Source organism: Pleurodeles waltl, chromosome 2_2, assembly GCF_031143425.1.
Source record: "Pleurodeles waltl isolate 20211129_DDA chromosome 2_2, aPleWal1.hap1.20221129, whole genome shotgun sequence".
Taxonomy (NCBI): Eukaryota; Metazoa; Chordata; class Amphibia; order Caudata; family Salamandridae; genus Pleurodeles; species Pleurodeles waltl.
The window spans coordinates 507,842,663-507,861,709 of NC_090439.1; the positions used below are offsets into that span (position 1 = coordinate 507,842,663).

The 19,047-nt window shown below is 41.8% G+C and overlaps 1 protein-coding gene across 4 annotated transcripts in view; it reads left to right on the plus strand.

The window, feature by feature from the left end:
* Positions 1–18,354, plus strand: part of RBBP8 (RB binding protein 8, endonuclease) — a 382,091-nt gene extending 363,737 nt beyond the window's left edge. For all 4 annotated transcript variants that reach the window (XM_069220014.1, XM_069220013.1, XM_069220015.1 and 1 more), the window contains 2 exons: positions 4,672–4,813; positions 16,897–18,354. In XM_069220014.1, the coding sequence (XP_069076115.1) occupies positions 4,672–4,813; positions 16,897–16,994 (240 nt within the window). In that variant the 3' untranslated portion in view covers positions 16,995–18,354. The remainder of the gene's footprint in view (positions 1–4,671; positions 4,814–16,896) is intronic.
* Positions 18,355–19,047: the final 693 nt, after the last annotated feature.

A 19,047-nucleotide genomic window follows, 5' to 3' on the forward strand; every position in this document is an offset into this window, starting at 1 on the left:
AATGAGACCCCAGGGCTGACCTCACACACCTGATAGAATGCCTGGATATCTTGATGGGTGATTAGCACGTTATGAAAACATCCATAACATAACACTGATTTAACAACATTCACTTTTACTGCTTCTGTACAACACGGATTACAACGTGCACAGTTCTCAACAGGCAAGCTTGTTTGTGTCAGAGCTTGTTATTAGTTAAAATAGTAAGGAGGTAAAACTGGTATGAATGTGAATATAAAATGAAATGCTACCAACCAAACTGAATTTTGTAACTTAAAAAATACTAATGAAGTTTAACTGTATGGCATGGACATGAAATGAACAATTCTGGGCAAGCCATTTTGTAAGTGATCTTACTAAACATGTTCAGAAAGAGATGAATACTTCAAAATGCACAGCCTATGTTGGATTAGTGACTATGCCTTATGGAGCCAGGCCTGTGGATCTGGGTTCCTTAACTTCAGCATGCTCATGAATGGTCATCTACAAACATCACAGCAAACCTGCAGCTCTCATCAAACCTGCTTGCAAGTCCTTAATTTCGCCTTGCTAATTTCATCATCACTTGTCTGGCACACAACTGAGGCTATGGGGCCATGCACACCTCTGTTGCCCCTTCACTTGCTGCACACTGCACGCATGCCTTTGTCCCTTTGCTCTTCAACCCCTAGCATCCAAAAAACAATCTGTTGCACCATACTCAACCCTACTGTGGGAACCAATTTACCAACCTGCATCCATTTGCAGTCAGCAGACTTAATTCATTGTTTATCTCCAACAAATATTTCTCCATCTAATAATTGGGATGCTCAAACTCCATTTTTGAGTTGAGTCTAGCAGACACCGCAAGCTGTCCCTGCGTAAGACGTGTTGTGGGCTTACTAATAGCATACCAAGCTTGCAGCCCAGCCATTGCTTTCCTTTAGTTGGGTTTACTTTCAATCTCCTTTACCTCCTTGTTATTCGATGACTTCATGTCCAAGCTTATCATTTTTGTATCCAGGGACGGGTCCCTGGAGCATACCCTGCTTTTAGGGAACTCCTTTTTTTTATTTATTATCATCTCAGTGAGAGTGCATGTATTTTTCAGCTCACTAGTCTTCTCTTCCAGATGTACCCACCACCCCTGCGCTCCGCGTTTTTCTTTGGTACACACTCCACCACACACTACATGCTACTTGCTCCCTCATGCGCTTCTCCCCTGCTTTGCTCTTCCTCGTGCAATAATTTTACCCTCTGCTACAACTTTCTTTTTATTTAAATATTACCCCCTCTCGCTTCCCGTTGCTTCAACCTACCTGCTCCTTCATTACCAAAATCCTCCTCCTCTGTGGTACAATTTTACTATTTTGGATATGTTAGCTGCCACTATTTGCTTCTCAGCCATTAGAAAAACATTCAATTTTTTTTTTTTTTTTTTTTTTTTTTTTAACTGTTTGCTATCAGAACCCCCTTTAGAGGGCCATGGGACACTCTGGGGCAAGTGGACCCAACTGTGGTGGTTGAGGCCTTTCAGTCCTGATTTCCCGAGACCCACCCTACTATGGATCCTGAGTAACTGGGCCAAGTACCCCTTCTGCACTTGACACTCAGTGGTAGCTGAGGACAAGCAGCCAAAGGCTCTTTTGGGGGTTAGATACAGGTTTGTGAGCATGACTCATAGCTCAAAGTGCGCTCAGTAAAGTCAATAAATCATTGTTCAGTCAAATACTTGCTTTTTTATGAAAAATAACTATTTTATTTCTAATTCTACACATTCAGAAACACAACATTCATAAGCAAAAACACAATCACCTTGTGGTCATTGCTCTAGTGTTTATCTGGCATATCTCTGTCCCACCCTCCTCTTTGCAGTGTGGTTGGGGTTATTCCCCATTCACTGGTAGCTGCATCCAGGGAATGCTCACTAATAGCCTTACTCAAGAGTCCCCTTTAACTCCTAGAAAATAATAAAAAGTGTCTATGGTGCAACAGCACCTACAGCAGCTAGCCCCCCTCCCGGGCTCAGCTTTTGAATTGGTGCACTGTTTCACGGGCACTTGCAATCTCTGGTCATGTTCGGAGCAGTCAGGCTCGTGGTACGCCACCCTCAATAGCAATTGAAGGTGCTACAGGCTTCCCTCAGCACGGTTATTTAAGTTTTCCCGCACACGAAGGGACAGGTTTGAACTTCATGCGTCAGGCAAGATCCCAGAGACAGAGCGAAGTTCTCCCTGGGTCCTTCAGAGGCCATGGGGTTGGGGTGGGGAGGTCTCTGCACAATTTCAACCCACGGGTTGCAGCTTCAATTTTGCCAAGCAGTGGCCCAAACTTGGCAAAACTCAGTACCGGCAGCCCATCCTGGCATACGGGGTAGTGGCAGTACCTGCTGGTAAGGCATAGACTTATCTTGTGCAATCCCTGAAACCACGATGGCCCCTCCTGGCATATGGGGTCGCCGCTAAGTCTCAGATAAGCCATTTCTTTGCCGCCCCCCTCTGGCATATGAAGTCACCGCAGAGAGGCAGTACGGCTTGGTACTCCCTGCACGGTGCGTGATACACAGCTCAGTCTACAGCAGCCCTATCCTGGCATACAACGCGGTTGCCAAATCACTCTTCCACATGGGCAACAACCCGATTGTTGCACAGCCGTATCCTCCCACCGGGAGTCCTTTGTGTAGGGCTCCCTATTGGACTTTGCTCCCGCCAATACTCTCCTCTTCCTCACAGGGCACACTAATCTTGGCAAACAGGCAGGCGGTCATGATTTTTCTGGGTGATGTCCCGTCACCCAGTAGGGAGACTAGCAGACCTTAGCCCTCAGTCCTGGACACAGCCAGAAGTCTTGCAAAGCTTCCTCTCCTCACACAGCCCGACAAATTGTGGGGTCTCAGCCACTAGTTGTGATTTAGGGTCTGGGTCTTTGACGTTTTATGGTGGGTTCTGCATCTTTTGAAGTGTACATTTTTCACTCTTTTTTTTTTTCCTTTTGACACAGAAGGAAAGACTCCAGATCTGATAGTCCCACAACACAGGCCATGGGAGTGACTATAGTTTACACCTGGATGTCCACCACATTGATATGTTTATGAGGACAAACTTTCAATTTCTTCGCAAAATCATTTTGCACTTCCATATTAACCAGGCTGTACAACTACCAGCCTTTTCCCTAAAATTAAAGCTGAAAGAGCCCTGCCGACTCTAGGTGTATGGAAGACTGAGGTATTATTTATAATAAATAAAATAATATAGGAATAGGAACGACTTTTTTCTGTCATTTGCACTGGCTAACAAGGAACTTCCAGTCTCACAGAACACAGTCTCAAGATGGAAATTGCACACCATTCAGATATGCTACAAAGAGGCTGGGGTAACATTGGAGAAATACTCAAGAGCACACTACTATATAGAATGGGGCCATGGTAGCGTATACTGCTAACGTATCTATAAATAGCATCTGAATGACCACTACATGGTCATAGGTCCACACTTTCACAAGACCCAATGGTGTGGATAAATAGGCAAGTAGAAAGGCACAGCTTTGTAATCGGTGCACAAAATGTGAATCCAAAAAGATTCATGTTGCAAAATGACAAAGTTAACTTACACGTAGGAGTAGTTTTGCAGCTTGAAGACTTTTCTGGATTCACATGCAACCTTTCCACCTCCCCTTAAGTCGAGGTGTGGGTAAGCAAAGGGACTGAAAGATGCATACAAAGGATTGTAATAACTCCATAAACATGTTTGGACACCAAACTGGGGAAAAAAAGAATCTGAGGATGGCTACAGTGCACAAGGGCTTTGCGAAAATGATGGGTGGACACAGTCACAAATGGTCACCGATGCCTTAAAAAAAAAACAAAGAAAACAAAATTCCCAGCCTGACCACTAGATGGTAAAATAATGCACTGCATATGAATATAGAAAAATCTTCAAGCTGCAAGACTAGTACTAAATGTGCTTTGAAGCTCTAGTCAGAGTTTTGAAAATTAGTATTTTCTAGGAGAACCAATGTACCAATTTGGCTCTGAAGAGATCAACTTAGATTTGATGAGTAAAAGATCATAAAGAATAGCACCAGGGGAGGACTTGAACCAGTCGTATTTTGTGACATGATTGTTGAGTATTTTGGCCTTTTATCTATTGAATAGAGCAGTAAAGTTGATAAACAACTTATCAGGGGATATCAGCAGAGAAAGAGGTTAACAGTCCATATTCTGAACTAGTGCTTTTCCCACTTTGCTCCAACTTTGCATTGCACTGTGTGACCAGACTCACTCTTCGCTGAACAAAGGGACCCTACACAGTAAGTCACAAACAGTGAACCTCATAAATTAGCCATTCCAAGTTCTGCACTACAAAACGGACACAGTTCATTTTTTAATGCACCTGATGACTAGAAGGGAGAGCGACACTTTTCGGTTGAAGTGCCAAGTGGACTGCAGTGTTTATTGTAATTTGTAATAGTGGTTATCAATCGCAACCCACTGTTGTGCATTGTAAATTAATACTTTATGTTTGCAAAGAAAGCTGCTGACTTTGTGAATGCAAACTCTTGTGTGTTAGGCCCTGTATGTTTGAGCCATTCTTTATTTTATTAGAAAACACTAATACTACATTGACAAGCGATGGAGACATGTCCTGTAAAACATTGACAATTGCAATTAATATATTACTTTGTTATCATTAGTATTATGCAGACCTTCCAGACGAAGAAAGAGCACAGAAGCTGGCTTCCTGCTCAAGGCACAGATTCCGCTACATCCCTCCCAGTACTCCCGAAAACTTCTGGGAAGTTGGCTTTCCCACAACTCAGATTTGCAAGGACAGAGGTAATGACTACTATGTAGCCTTCTTGACAGTATTGACAATTACCATAGAAGGATAAGCAATTATGTTTTGGCACTACTGTTTCACACAAGAATCAGGCACAGTTGTCTACTAAAAGCCAAATGTAAATTTGTATTTCATGCCATCACTATCTATACATGAGACGTTTCCTTGAATAATGGGGCAGAAGTGTGAAAATCTGCACTAATGTAGGCTTTCGTTTATATTTCTGTGCTTGTATCACTATCTCCGAATGTCCATAAATGACCAAAAAAGTTATTTTATTTGAGTCTGCAACTCCTTTCTTAAGCCCAGCACTGCTTTGATTTACATGCTGTTCAACTGCCTGTTAAAAACTTATGAATAAAAAGTTCCATGAATTAGTTTTGTAGTAAACAAAATGTAGTGGTAGTGTTATGAGATAAAAGGTGAGTTCAAATGTATTACATTGTCATTGACAAAATCTAGCGGTAAGAAAGGTGAATTTTCCACCTTATTCCTTTTGAGCCCTAAGTGGAACTCCAGTCAGAGCCCTAAACCTTCAACCATTACCCTATCTCATCCCGTATTCCTTCACTCTTCCCTTACTCTAACCCTCACAGTAACTCCATTGCCTACCCTAAACTAGGCCGTCTTGTTTTCAATGTTTATTTTTAGTGGACTGTAGTGATGTTTTCCAAACATTTTGAAATCAGTGCTTACCAGTGCTCATTTAGCTGTTTATACCACCAAAATAGGTATAAACTGTGTTTTTCCAGTGTTTATAAAACATGTTTTTGTAGTGACTGTTCTAAAGCACATATTTAATTTAACGAAAAAATAATGCTGGATTTGTAGTGTCTTCCCCTGGGCAGTGTATCCAGTGGCCTTATGCTGGACTGTTTACCTGTCACTGGTCCTTGCATTGAATGTTTAAAACCCAGGGTGTTTAGCAGTTGGCCTGCCATCAAAAGTGACTTGCTAGAAAGGTGGGCTGATGTATCAAAGTGTTTTACCCACTTTGTGTCTGAGAGTAAATATGATAGTACATGTTGGCCAAGATTCTTATGAGCAAGCCATTTCACCAACTAGTAATAATAATATTCCTAAATTGTCCACAGTCTTTGTAATCTTAGCGTATTAAATAATTGGATGAGGTCTAAAATGTTCTACTAAACCCTGCACATTTAATCCAAGCACTCAAAACTGGAGGAAACAAAAGTAAAAAAGAAACAATATTTTATTGATATCCCTAAAAACAAAGCTAAAGCAGAATAATCGTATACCAGTCTTTCTTACTGCTGTTGTGTGAAACAAAGTTACATTGCTATGCTCCCTTCAGAAAGAAATCAAAATGACTGATTTTTGTCTTTAAACAGCATTTTGGTTTGTAGTTGTGCAGGTGTTTATCAGTGTTTATATACTTACACTCATGAGAGCTGTTTCCACTTAAATTGGATTTTATTAGTTATTATAGGTTTGAACTAGAAACAGGATAGCCTACCTTATGTCTAATGTTCAACAATAACCATTAATTTAATGGTTATCTTAATACAATCCATTCTCCAACGCTGCACCTGAAAAATAACCCAAGTATAACAAATGCATTTTTTATTTTGTTTAATAAGCAAATGGTATGTAGTGGTTAACTACAGTTTGATTATTGAATACAGTTTTAGATTATTTTTGTCACAGCTTTTTTTCTGCTGCAACTTAATTCCCACATCCTTCATAATGTAAACCAACTTCCATGAATACGCAATCTCTCTGGAACATCACTGGGTCGCAGCGCTGGATGTTTTTAAACTTTTAAAAATATTTTCCTGCCAACTCTGAGTATTTAATCTCTGTGCTGGTGGGATAATAAATCTCTAATTTATATTTTTGGATTTCTCTCAGTTTTCACTTTGACTGAAGGTGCAGCACTCTCAAACATTTTCCCTTCCCTTTGAGTTTTTCTATATTTTCCTCTAGAGGTATGTGTATAAATTACACAATCCTTGCACTTGTGCAACAAGCAAGGCAAATCAATTGCTCCTTTTTTTCACCTTGTATCATATTGTCCAGATCACATTAAAGAAGGAATTTTTCACGAGAGTAGCACGTAGGGGAAGGATTAGCACATCATTTTAAATGAGAAATTGATTTTTTTAGCAAACTAATGTTACTCTATGCATTCCCATTACTTATATAAATAGGTAACTGATTTTGCATTATTCTTAGAGGCTAACTTTGTTATAAGATATGTGACAAAATGATGCCTCAAAGATAATGCAATGTTTCGCATTAGAACAGTGGGAAAATGGACGTAAAAAGGACAAAAGTAATGTGAATTATTTTTGTGACATGACTGTTCTATTGCATATATGATTTTCTCCTTTCCAGATGACGCAAACTGTAAAATGGATTTGTTGTAAGGTGTTTTGCACCAGTGCTACGTTTTTGTGCAGGCTACTCTTTTAAGTTCTCTCTTTAAATAAAATGTCTAATTCTTTTATGACGTGAGGTTCACATCCAGATTGCAAGCTGTAGGTTTTTTAACTCAACAAACCTATATACTAAGAACTTCCTCATTTTGTTTATTAGGTAGAAGGCAGTTTGAACTGCCTTTCGTTCCATGTGATAACTCTGGCTGAAGAAGAGGCCGTTTTTTGTCCAAAATCATGTTTCAGCCTTTCTTGAGTGTATAAATCCCTCTTTATAATAACACAGAAAGTGTGTTTTAACAATGTATTGCTTGGGTGTACTGTTTAAAAGTCTCAGGTTTGGTAGCGAAAATAGAATATCTTTATGGGGACAACTTCAATGTATGTGATGCAGCCGAATGTATCCATACCTATCCTAATGGACAGATTCAGTTTTCTCAAAGATTCAGTTTAATCTCTGAATATAAAATTCCTTGGCAAAAATGTTTATGGGAAAGGATAAATGTAAGGACAATTGAAACTTGCCTGACAGTCAGGGAGGATGGTTTCCGATACCTTGGAATTGAGCTAATGCTAAGTAAAGAGTTATTCCTAAGAAGAAATCCACCCATAGTTAAATTTAAAACGGAGCAAGGCATTGTAGGACTTTGCCTCGGTGAGTGCTGGAAAAAGCAGTGCATTTTAAAATGATCTTGCTGCTGTGTTTCTTCCATACATTGCAAAATACCCTCTTCTTTCTCGCCTATCCCTGTTTTAGAGAACCGGAGGGAAAGCTGAGGGTGATGATGTGGGACAGCATTTTTGACCTCGTATGAGACCATCTGTATTGGGGAGTATAACACACCCAAACACTAGGTCCTCTTACTGGGCATTGCAACTGGTTGTGGTTAATGACTGGGAATTAAAAGACCTAGAAGACCCAGTGGTGAGCATTGACAGGCATAAATGGGAGGCAGATCACTTCTCCGTTACTTATATAATAGAGCTGGGATTGGAAACCTGTCACAAACCATAGGAGTGGTAATGAAGGTATGGGAAATAGCCACATACACCCTGAAATGTGTAAGGTAAGAACCAGGAAGACCCTATCCTGGAAGAGAAATATTATGAGAGACCTGACACACACGAAGGGTTTCCAACAGTGAACCAACATGGGTATATCGGAGTTGGAAGACATTCTATGGGTGGAAGGAATAAAGTAGCTTGCACATCTTCAGGAAGAGTATGAACTGCATCCTTTAAGGTACTATAGGTACATACTGCTGAAGTGCCCTCTACAAACTGAAAGAATGGAAGGAATTCCAAGACAAAACAGCCGTAGAAAGAAGTGTCCTGGGAACAGGGCGCCTTCTCCCAAATTTATAAAATGCTTTTTAACAGTACTCCGGATAACTGAAAGCGCTTGAGGGAGAAGTGGCCAGAAGACATAGTCGTCTTAGTGGATGACGACTGGGACTATGCACTTAGGAGACATAGTCGTCTTAGTGGATGACGACTGGGACTATGCACTTAGGCACTCAGAAGGAGTAGCGATCAGATCCAGGATTAAGCTATTCGATTTAAAAAGACTATATAGAGCATATTTCATAAAAGCCTGATCTTTAAGATGGGCCTATCCCCCATGTCTACCTGGCTTAAGAATAAAACTGAAGAATGCTTCTTTATACATTGGCTGTGGGAGTGCAGGCAAAAACAAATTCTGGGAGAGTATAGAAGACGAGATTTCAGAAGTGGTAGGGGAAGGAAAACCACTAACCAAGAACAAAATGAGCTAACAAGGATCAAAACAACATTCTGCCTCTTTCGGTTCCTTGTCGCCAAAAGATACTTCATCAGACACAGAGGAGCCTATACAATATCCTTGATAGAATGGTGGCAAAGAGGAATGGCTATACGTTTGAAGGCCGACAAAAGAGGCATATGGAGGAAGTAGGTATCTGAGAAAGTTCCATGGAGGGCATATGTTGTGCTGGCAAAGACAGTAGAGCAGAAGGGAGGGAGCGCGAAGATATAAAGAAAATGAAAAGTATAACGGCTGGGGGAAAAACCCTGTTTTCACTAAGAAGGACCCTTTGTCTGGGCACTGAAGCAAAAGACCTTTTAGAAACTGCGTTTTGCCTGTGTACTTGAAATATAACAATCTTTTCATAAATACAGGGAGTGCAGAATTATTAGGCAAGTTGTATTTTTGAGGATTAATTTTATTATTGAACAACAACCATGTTCTCAATGAACCCAAAAAACTCATTAATATCAAAGCTGAATATTTTTGGAAGTAGTTTTTAGTTTGTTTTTAGTTTTAGCTATGTTAGGGGGATATCTGTGTGTGCAGGTGACTATTACTGTGCATAATTATTAGGCAACTTAACAAAAAAAAAATATATACCCATTTCAATTATTTATTATTACCAGTGAAACCAATATAACATCTCAACATTCACAAATATACATTTCTGACATTCAAAAACAAAACAAAAACAAATCAGTGACCAATATAGCCACTTTTCTTTGCAAGGACACTCAAAAGCCTGCCATCCATGGATTCTGTCAGTGTTTTGATCTGTTCACCATCAACATTGCGTGCAGCAGCAACCACAGCCTCCCAGACACTGTTCAGAGAGGTGTACTGTTTTCCCTCCTTGTAAATCTCACATTTGATGATGGACCACAGGTTCTCAATGGGGTTCAGATCAGGTGAACAAGGAGGCCATGTCATTAGATTTCCTTCTTTTATACCCTTTCTTGCCAGCCACGCTGTGGAGTACTTGGACGCGTGTGATGGAGCATTGTCCTGCATGAAAATCATGTTTTTCTTGAAGGATGCAGACTTCTTCCTGTACCACTGCTTGAAGAAGGTGTCTTCCAGGAACTGGCAGTAGGACTGGGAGTTGAGCTTGACTCCATCCTCAACCCGAAAAGGCCCCACAAGCTCATCTTTGATGATACCAGCCCAAACCAGTACTCCATCTCCACCTTGCTGGCGTCTGAGTCGGACTGGAGCTCTCTGCCCTTTACCAATCCAGCCACGGGCCCAGCCATCTGGCCCATCAAGACTCACTCTCATTTCATCAGTCCATAAAACCTTAGAAAAATCAGTCTTGAGATATTTCTTGGCCCAGTCTTGACGTTTCAGCTTGTGTGTCTTGTTCAGTGGTGGTCGTCTTTCAGCCTTTCTTACCTTGGCCATGTCTCTGAGTATTGCACACCTTGTGCTTTTGGGCACTCCAGTGATGTTGCAGCTCTGAAATATGGCCAAACTGGTGGCAAGTGGCATCGTGGCAGCTGCACGCTTGACTTTTCTCAGTTCATGGGCAGTTATTTTGCGCCTTGGTTTTTCCACACGCTTCTTGCGACCCTGTTGACTATTTTGAATGAAACGCTTGATTGTTCGATGATCACGCTTCAGAAGCTTTGCAATTTTAAGAGTGCTGCATCCCTCTGCAAGATATCTCACTATTTTTGACTTTTCTGAGCCTGTCAAGTCCTTCTTTTGACCCATTTTGCCAAAGGAAAGGAAGTTGCCTAATAATTATGCACACCTGATATAGGGTGTTGATGTCATTAGACCACACCCCTTCTCATTACAGAGATGCACATCACCTAATATGCTTAATTGGTAGTAGGCTTTCGAGCCTATACAGCTTGGAGTAAGACAACATGCATAAAGAGGATGATGTGGTCAAAATACTCATTTGCCTAATAATTCTGCACTCCCTGTAGAAGACAAGCGATAAAAAGATGTTCTTCTAGCTGCTGTTGCAGAGCTGTTTTTACGCATTGCTAATACATACGATAGGCTTTGGGGAAGCCTTCTGCTTACCATTGGTTGGCATTCTTGTCAATCTCATTTGCATGCTTTTTTATTTTATGGCTTTCCTTCTTGCGTTTCTCCCTGTAAAGGTAACCAATGCGATGCGAAGGAAGGTTTCTACAAAAATATATTTATTTCTTCTAGGGTTCATTACAAAGCCCACAGCCCGTCCTGCTCCGTGTCGGTGCTTCAATCCTTTAACACACCGTCTGCCTCCGACCCGAGACAGCACCGCTCGACACTTGCAAGTACACAAAACAGGGCTTGCTCGCTCCACAGACCACGCAAGCGAAACAGATCCCAACCCCTCCTACATTTCGTCACCAGTACACGTTACAGTCCCTCCCTTGGAGCATAGTTTCTTTGCTATCCTCTCGATTTAATGAGTTGTACCCTTTCACTGATGACTTTATGGAAACAAATGTTTACTTCTTTCTACGGTCCATGTGAATGTACATGATTTTGCACTCTCACCTGTGTGCTGCATTCCCATTTAAATATCCTCACTGGTTCCATGCTCCCACCTCCAGCTCTTCCGTTATTTCCTCCATCTCTCCTGGTTTTGTGTGTTTTTCTCCCCTCCTCTCACCCCAACTTAGCTGCCCGTTGCGCCAACTCCACTGATCTTTGGAAGCCCGCCCTACCATTTATACTTCTTGCTTTTTTGTCGTCCTTTAGTTTTATTGATTTCACATAATTTTTTGTGGAAGTCATGGGAGTTGCAGTCTGCTGCCAGGCTGCACCTTTTATTTTTAAAGAAATGCACTTTGGTGCATTTTGTATACATTTTTAATTTAATTTAATTTACCACTCCAAGTTGGGCGTCTGCCACCTTGGAATGATAAAGGAAATCAAATAAGGTGGCCACTGCATCATCACGTATGCTTAGTGACGCTGTGGCTGCCGTCCATTATGACACTGACGTGCATATCTGCATCATCATTTTTTTCCCTTTGGGTTTTGCTTGATATCTATTGTAACAAAGTTCAAACTTGTTAATGATAACCCCAGACAGAATCCGGAGCATAAAAACGCTTTGAAAAAATTGCTAGGAATCTGAAACTTCCAGTGCACTCAGAGTTTACTCAAAGAAAAAATGGAAATCAGAATAGAATGAAGTGTACAAATAAAGCCTAGCTAACATCCAGAACTATGTACTTACATAAAAAAGCATGTATTAATAAAAAATACAGAGCAAAACCTAACCACAACATCTTTGCACGAAGCAGCCATTTGAGATGTCTATAAGTAAACCATATATATATATATATATATATATATATATATATATATATATATATATATATATATATATATATATATATATATATATATATATAATCCTTAAAAGTTTCACCTTTGGTCCGCGTCCAAGCATGGCAGACTGAGGCGGGGTCGGGAACCCCCATAAATGCACACACCGTTCCTTCTACAAAAAGGAAAACGCCTCAGTCACAGCTACCTTTAAATCACATTTATTTTGCTTTACATGGCAAACAAGAAGAAAAGAACATCCACCCGATGCATTTTGGGAACCGTTGTTCCCTTGTTCAGTCATTATATTGTCCCTACTTCCATTTCCATTTCTTTACACGCATAAACAGCTGGGAAGGCTACCAACATTGATGACTGGCCTTCATCGCTACTTCCTGTATCTCAAATCCTACGGCCATCTTTAAACATATTTCTCAAGCACATTTCATAGCATCTGTTGCAGTTCGATTACCTAAGTAATTTTCTTATATTGTTTTATGTTTTCAACATTTCACAACTTCAAAACAAGGATCTTTTCACTTACTGAAAATTCCAAACAATCTACAGCATTTCTACCAAACAACATAATTTGTAATATAATATATATATAATCATCCCAGTAAGTGTGAATGTGTACTATTCTTTACATCTTAGCAACCTTGACATGTTTATCCTGGACAAGGGTCGCATATACTTTTTATCTCTCAAAACATCTGCAATATATATAATGTAATCAGTATTCTCTTTTATGACCTAATAAACCCAAATGAGCTTTTCTCACTAGAAATTTTACATGATATTGTAGCTTCTTTGCTTCTTACGGTCTGTCTTCGTCCTATCCATCTATAAAAAAACATATATCAGAAATTCAATTTGGACAAAATATAAAAAACATATACATACATTATATGCATCATTACAAACAGCTTCCGACCCTTTCAGGTGTCATTACTCTGGGAATAGCCATTAGTTTATTAAATGAATAGCTAATTCCTCATCATTATTCAATCCCACTGGCTCCATAGTATTGAGACCAATAATTAAACGAGATTCAAATTTTCTCAGTTCCAGCGTTCTATTCCCTCCTCTTACACTTAACATTACCCTCTGTAGAACCACAAATTTTAGTTTGTTAGTGTTCCTCTCATGGTATTGTTTAAAGTGTCTCGCTACTGGATATGATTTATCATCATTCTTAATGGGCCTCATATGCTCCAGTATTCTTTTCTTCGCCATATAAATAGTACTTCCTATATAAAATGTCTTGCAAGGACATTTCAAAGCATATATACAATAATCCGAATTACATGTCACATGTTTTCTAATGTTTAAAGGGTTTTGAAACTCCTAGGAATTCAGTTTCCTTACAATTTACACTATATTTGCAGGCCTTACATTTCCCACAAATACAAAAACCCTTACTAGGTTTATTCTTTTCAATTTACAGTACTAAACAGTCATCCAATGTATCTTTCAATTATCTACTTCTTCTGAAAGTAAATTAAGGATACTCATCTAATATTGCATCTATATTATCATCAGTTTTTAACACAGGTCACAATTTTGTAAAAATCCTCTTTATTTCTCCTGCCTTATTGTGAAATTTTGTAATAAATCTCATTGATTCATCTTTTTCCTATCACTTATTGGTTGTGTTACCAGTAAATCAACTCAAAAGTGTGATTGAAGGTGTGTTCTCCCTCTAAAAGGTCGCTTGATCTGTTACAGTACTGTGTAATGTTATATTGTTTTGTATAACACACGAATCACCCAAGTGGATATCCAGGCCCCCGGGCATGTGTGTAGTTTTGTGGTCCCCAAGGTGCTTATATGAAGAGCCAAGGCTGCAGCTTCTTGGGGAACTTGAGAAGTGAGGAGGAGGCTCTGAAGTGTAGAGCGAGGTCCGTCCATGTCTTCCATGTGTGTATGTGTTATTTCAGTTGCCCCACCTTAGCCAGAAGTCAGCAGAGCACTGTACGTGGTCCAAGACAAAATATATGTCTGGACACCTGTGCCAAATAACTGAGGGGCATATTTACCCAACACTTCCCACGATACAGCACAGTTAGTGAAGTTGATGTTCCCAAAAATGGTGCATTAGAATTGGGACTGAAAGCTGTGACATGCAAGTTACACAGTGAGCCCTCACATAATCTGTCCATTCCCTATTCAACCTTTTCCAGTTCCCTTTTCGCTATCTCTTCCTGCCTTATCTCGCCATTCACTTCTGCCTCTCTCACTTCGCCACATGCCTTCTCTCGGTTCCCCCTACCTCGCATTTTTCTCTTTCCAACCTTTCCACATTGCAGAAGGTAGTAAATCTAATGTCTGTCTTATTCTCAAAATGCTGTAGCAGCTAGCAGACAAATTCCTCACTTGAGTCTCAAAAGTCAGCTTATGGTCCAGCCAGATGCCCGGGTTCCTGGTCATGGCTTTCGGCTGAGTGCAGCTGTCTAGGGACTCGGGCCGGCAGGCAGTGGACCAGCAGTTAATATTATTGCTGACTGTCACTGCTGTTTATCTCCATTAAGGTTCGACAGCAGGATGCTATCCAATCTGCTACCTCCTTCAAACACGGCTTCAGCTGGTCTGTTTTAAAGGAGTTAAGGAAATTACAATCTGTGTATCATCTGCATAAGATACTATTGAAAGGCCCTAGGCTTGAACGATCTCAGCCACGGGACCTACATACAGATTAATAAGAGTGGGCGTTAGTGAGGACCCCTAGGGCACTCCGCACTTCAGGAAACCAGTCCCTGAAAAGAAAGGTTTGTCATACACTTGAGAGACCCTGCCTTCCAAAGATTAGGTTAGACAATTCAGCGCTGGGCCCGTAATTCCTGACCTTTCTAATCCTTGCCTAACACTGCACGGGAAACTGTCTTGGATCGAGGAAGGTAAGTGTTGCTGTCCCACCTTGAGCCGGACTCTTTTTAACTTCCTCTGCCACTGCTAACAAAGCTGTCTGTGCGCCATGGCCGGACCGGAAGCCGGTTTGTGTAGGATGAAGCTACTGTTTTGTCCCAGGTATTCTGGAAGGTGCTGGTTAACGTGTTCACTAGACGGCAGGGATATCGGCCTGTTGTTTTCCGCTTGGTGTCTGGGGGCGGGGGGTGGTTTTACAACTGCATGCTTCCGCACAGAGGGCACTGCCCACCCCTAAGCAAAGGTGAAGCATTTCCACAAGCAGAGTATACATTACTCCCGCCTAAGAATATACAGAGGCGCGGGATCTAAAGGAGGGCCCGATTTCACCGCCTTCATTAGAGCCATTAAGTCTTCATCCTTAATATCCGCGGTAGAAGAAATGGCTCATTTAGCCTTTGTCTGGCTCCCTACCTCAGAGGCCTTGCATTGTACTTCGTTGCCGGAAAAGGGACATAGATATCATTAACTTTCCTTCACAAAGAAGTCAGACAGTTTATTACTCCGTGCCTCCGACGGAAATGAGCCCTTGTTTTCTGGGTTTGTGGGTGGATCAAACCATTTCGATCCAAATAAACCACTTTTACTCGCCAAAACCCTGTTGAGTATTTAGTAATCAGACTCCAGGGCCGCTATTGAACATGGCTTGAAGGCATCTGAGGCTGGAGATATATAAGCAGTGATGCCCGCTGGACGGAAGCTGGTAGGTATTGGGAAAGGGCAGCCAGGTGCGCTACAAAGGTGAACGAAGAAAGCAAATGCTGGTGAAGGGAGAGAGTATGTTCGCCATGCTGAAGCTGGGGCACTGCTTTGTCCGCTTACAATGCACATGCATCTTGGGCGGCCTACTCCAGTCTTGGGTGAGGGATAGCCGGGCTTCGTGATCCCCATGTGTGTGTCTCTGGATCCTTTTGCTGCCAAGGGGCTTTCTTGCAGGCATCAGGGCTGACCAGCAGAGCTTCGGGCCTAGTCCTAGTGTGGGGGAAACGGGCAGCATGGAGCAGACGATGTGTCCATGTGGGACACACTGGACCCTCGGTGTTTCAGCAGGTCTGGAATTACAGAGCACTCTAAAAGGTTGACAAACCGATCGGGAATTAAAGGGCACTCCAGGTGATGCCCTCTGCTTTTGTGGCTCTGTCTGCAATGTGGTTGCGTTTTTGTAGGGCACTGGGGCTTTTAGAGCTGAGGACTACACAGGTGTACCAGGATCATCCCACTGACCTCGGGAAATAAATATAGTGCTGCACTTTTGTGGAAAAACCTATACAGGAGAATGGACTCTTACTGGTCTGTAATGTTGTCTGACAATTGAGTGCTTCCTTCTGCTGTGTTCTGTAATTCAAGCAAGCGTTTGTTGTACTTAATCTAATCATTTGCACGCTCTCGTGGGTTCTTCAGTCAGCGGCAGAGTATAGCATCCGCACAGCGATGGATCACTTTTGTTTCTTAGAAACCTTACTTTCAATTAAGCCATCTGTCTATCTCATCAGCACCCAGCCCCGTTCTCTCTGTTTAGAGAATTAGTGTTCCAAGTACACCCTTATGTAAAATTATGGTGCCAGCCACACGGTGGTGCCATTGCGCAACTTTAGGGCCAGGAGACATACTATTACCCAGCATGTGATTCGTGTTTAATTTCGAAGTATCATATAAGGAGCTGTAACTGACGTGTACATTTTTTTTTCAGGATATATTAAAGAGGAGCATTCTCCTTGCCAGCGCCCAAGAAGACGGCAACCGTACAATGCAATATTCGCTCCAAAAGGCAAAGAACAGAAAACCTAGATCTCAAGGAGTGTTTCGAATACCTGCCCAATGGTTAACTCAGGGGTGCACAACTTCAGGCTCCGGGAGAGTGAGCAGCCAGCCGGCCTGATGCCTGCAGTTATACAAATAGCAGCGAAAGTGACACTGCGTAAAGATATTAAAGATAGTGGCAGCACTTGCAGTCTTTAATGTTTGGGAATATGGCATGCCCGGGGTCCTTGTAATTTGAGGTTTTATTCTTGCACTGGTATTAAAAATGAGTGTGTAATGTACACGTAGGTCATTGTTCATCCCAGGCCTGTAGCCTCCGATGTATCTGGCATTTGCCGTTCTTTTGCCCTCCTGGAAAGCAGTAGGAAATGCGCAGAGATCCCGCTATCTCGGCAGCCAGCAGCCCCAAATAAAAAATTGAGTTTTCATTTGAAAGTAATTGAAATGTTTGACGTGTGATATCGAGTAGTGGTGCAGCAGTTTCGCTCGGGTCTAATAGGAATTCCGAGTAATGCAGTTTCCGTATTAAATCCCCCGTCCGCACTTTTCCTCTGGACAATAACAAGGTTTGCCAGAAATAGATTCCAGGCATTTTAAGAAACATGGTGACTTTTTTAAGTCATGATCACTGCACTTACACAACATCTGTGGATGGTGACAAGCCGTGTAGCGTCAGACAAACACTTAGATGATGTAGTCTAGCCATTGAGTTTCTATGGTGTGGATAATAAACACCCAAGGTGTGTGTTCGTTCTCTCTCTCTCTCTCTCTCTCTCTCTCTCTCTCTTTCTCTTTCTCTTTCTCTTTCTCTTTCTCTTTCTCTTTCTCTTTCTCTTTCTCTTTCTCTTTCTCTTTCTCTTTCTCTCTCTCTCTCTCTCTCTTTCTCTCTCTCTCTCTTTCTCTTTCTCTCTCTCTTTCTCTCTCTCTCTTTTCCCCCCCCACCCACCTTCACCACCATCCTGAGGAGTAGGCTGTTAAATGATGTCTCTCGACACACTGCCTTTTTTTTCACGAGTTGCATTGTTGTTGTACATACACGTTTTTGCACCTTTGAGTGACCCACATAGATCTTTTCTTAGTTAGGAATAGGACTCCGCAGAATCTGTTCCTCTCTTCATAAAAAAAAAAGCTGAATGAAGAGTCAACGGGGCTATTTATACGCTTCTGGTGGACCCCCTGCACCTGGCGCGGCTGACCCGCCACCTCATGATATGGGACCACCATGCAGGCCCCAGAGGGAGGAGACCTTCTGAATCGTCAGGTGCTTTATTTTGCACTGGTTTACTCTAAAGTCGTTGTAACCTTCGCCTTTTCCTGTTTGATAATTATAATAAAAATAAAAGTTTCCTATTTTAATTAAGAATAAAAACATTGTGACTTACGTGTTGGTCTCTGCGTATGTGTATTTTATATTGAACATCTTGTAAGTCTTTGAAGCATGCTGACGTCGTTTCACAAAGAACAGAACGTGAGTGAATATGTCTCAATCACTATATTTTGTCAAAGACATCGAACTTGCATGGAGCATCAACTTTTTCCTTTGAAGACTAGGTTCAAGGAGCCTCGTGGAGTCACTGTGTAAAGGTTTAAGGATGCATTTTCAATGGCATCTATACAATTTCCCTTACAGATGATACGAAGCTGCTTTGTGAGGGCTTTTTCTTCAAGCAAAGGTTCCTGGGCAGTGTCTGTGGTGGATACAGTGGCGTAACAAAGGCCCCGCAGCCCCTGCAAAGGGGAAGGGGTAAGTTCCAGAGGGCCCCCTTTGGACAGAACACTGTGCACAGGCGTCAGGCCCCTGAGCGGGTCCAGAGGGGAAGGTTCCCCCTTCCAGTCACTTTGCGGGGGGAGGGGGAAGGGGGGGGGTCCCCTCAAGTATCGTTACGCCACTGGGTGGATATCGTTGTTTCCAGGTGGTGCCACAGGTGCCGATGCCTTCAGGTTGAATAACCAAGTTTTACTCCTTTTGGCCCCTTAACTCTACAGGGACAGCAAGGACCAGGATTGCCCTTGAGAAACTGCAGGGAGTTTGAAAATCAGGTACAACGTGGTACAGTGGCTATGGTAAGTTTCCATTAAA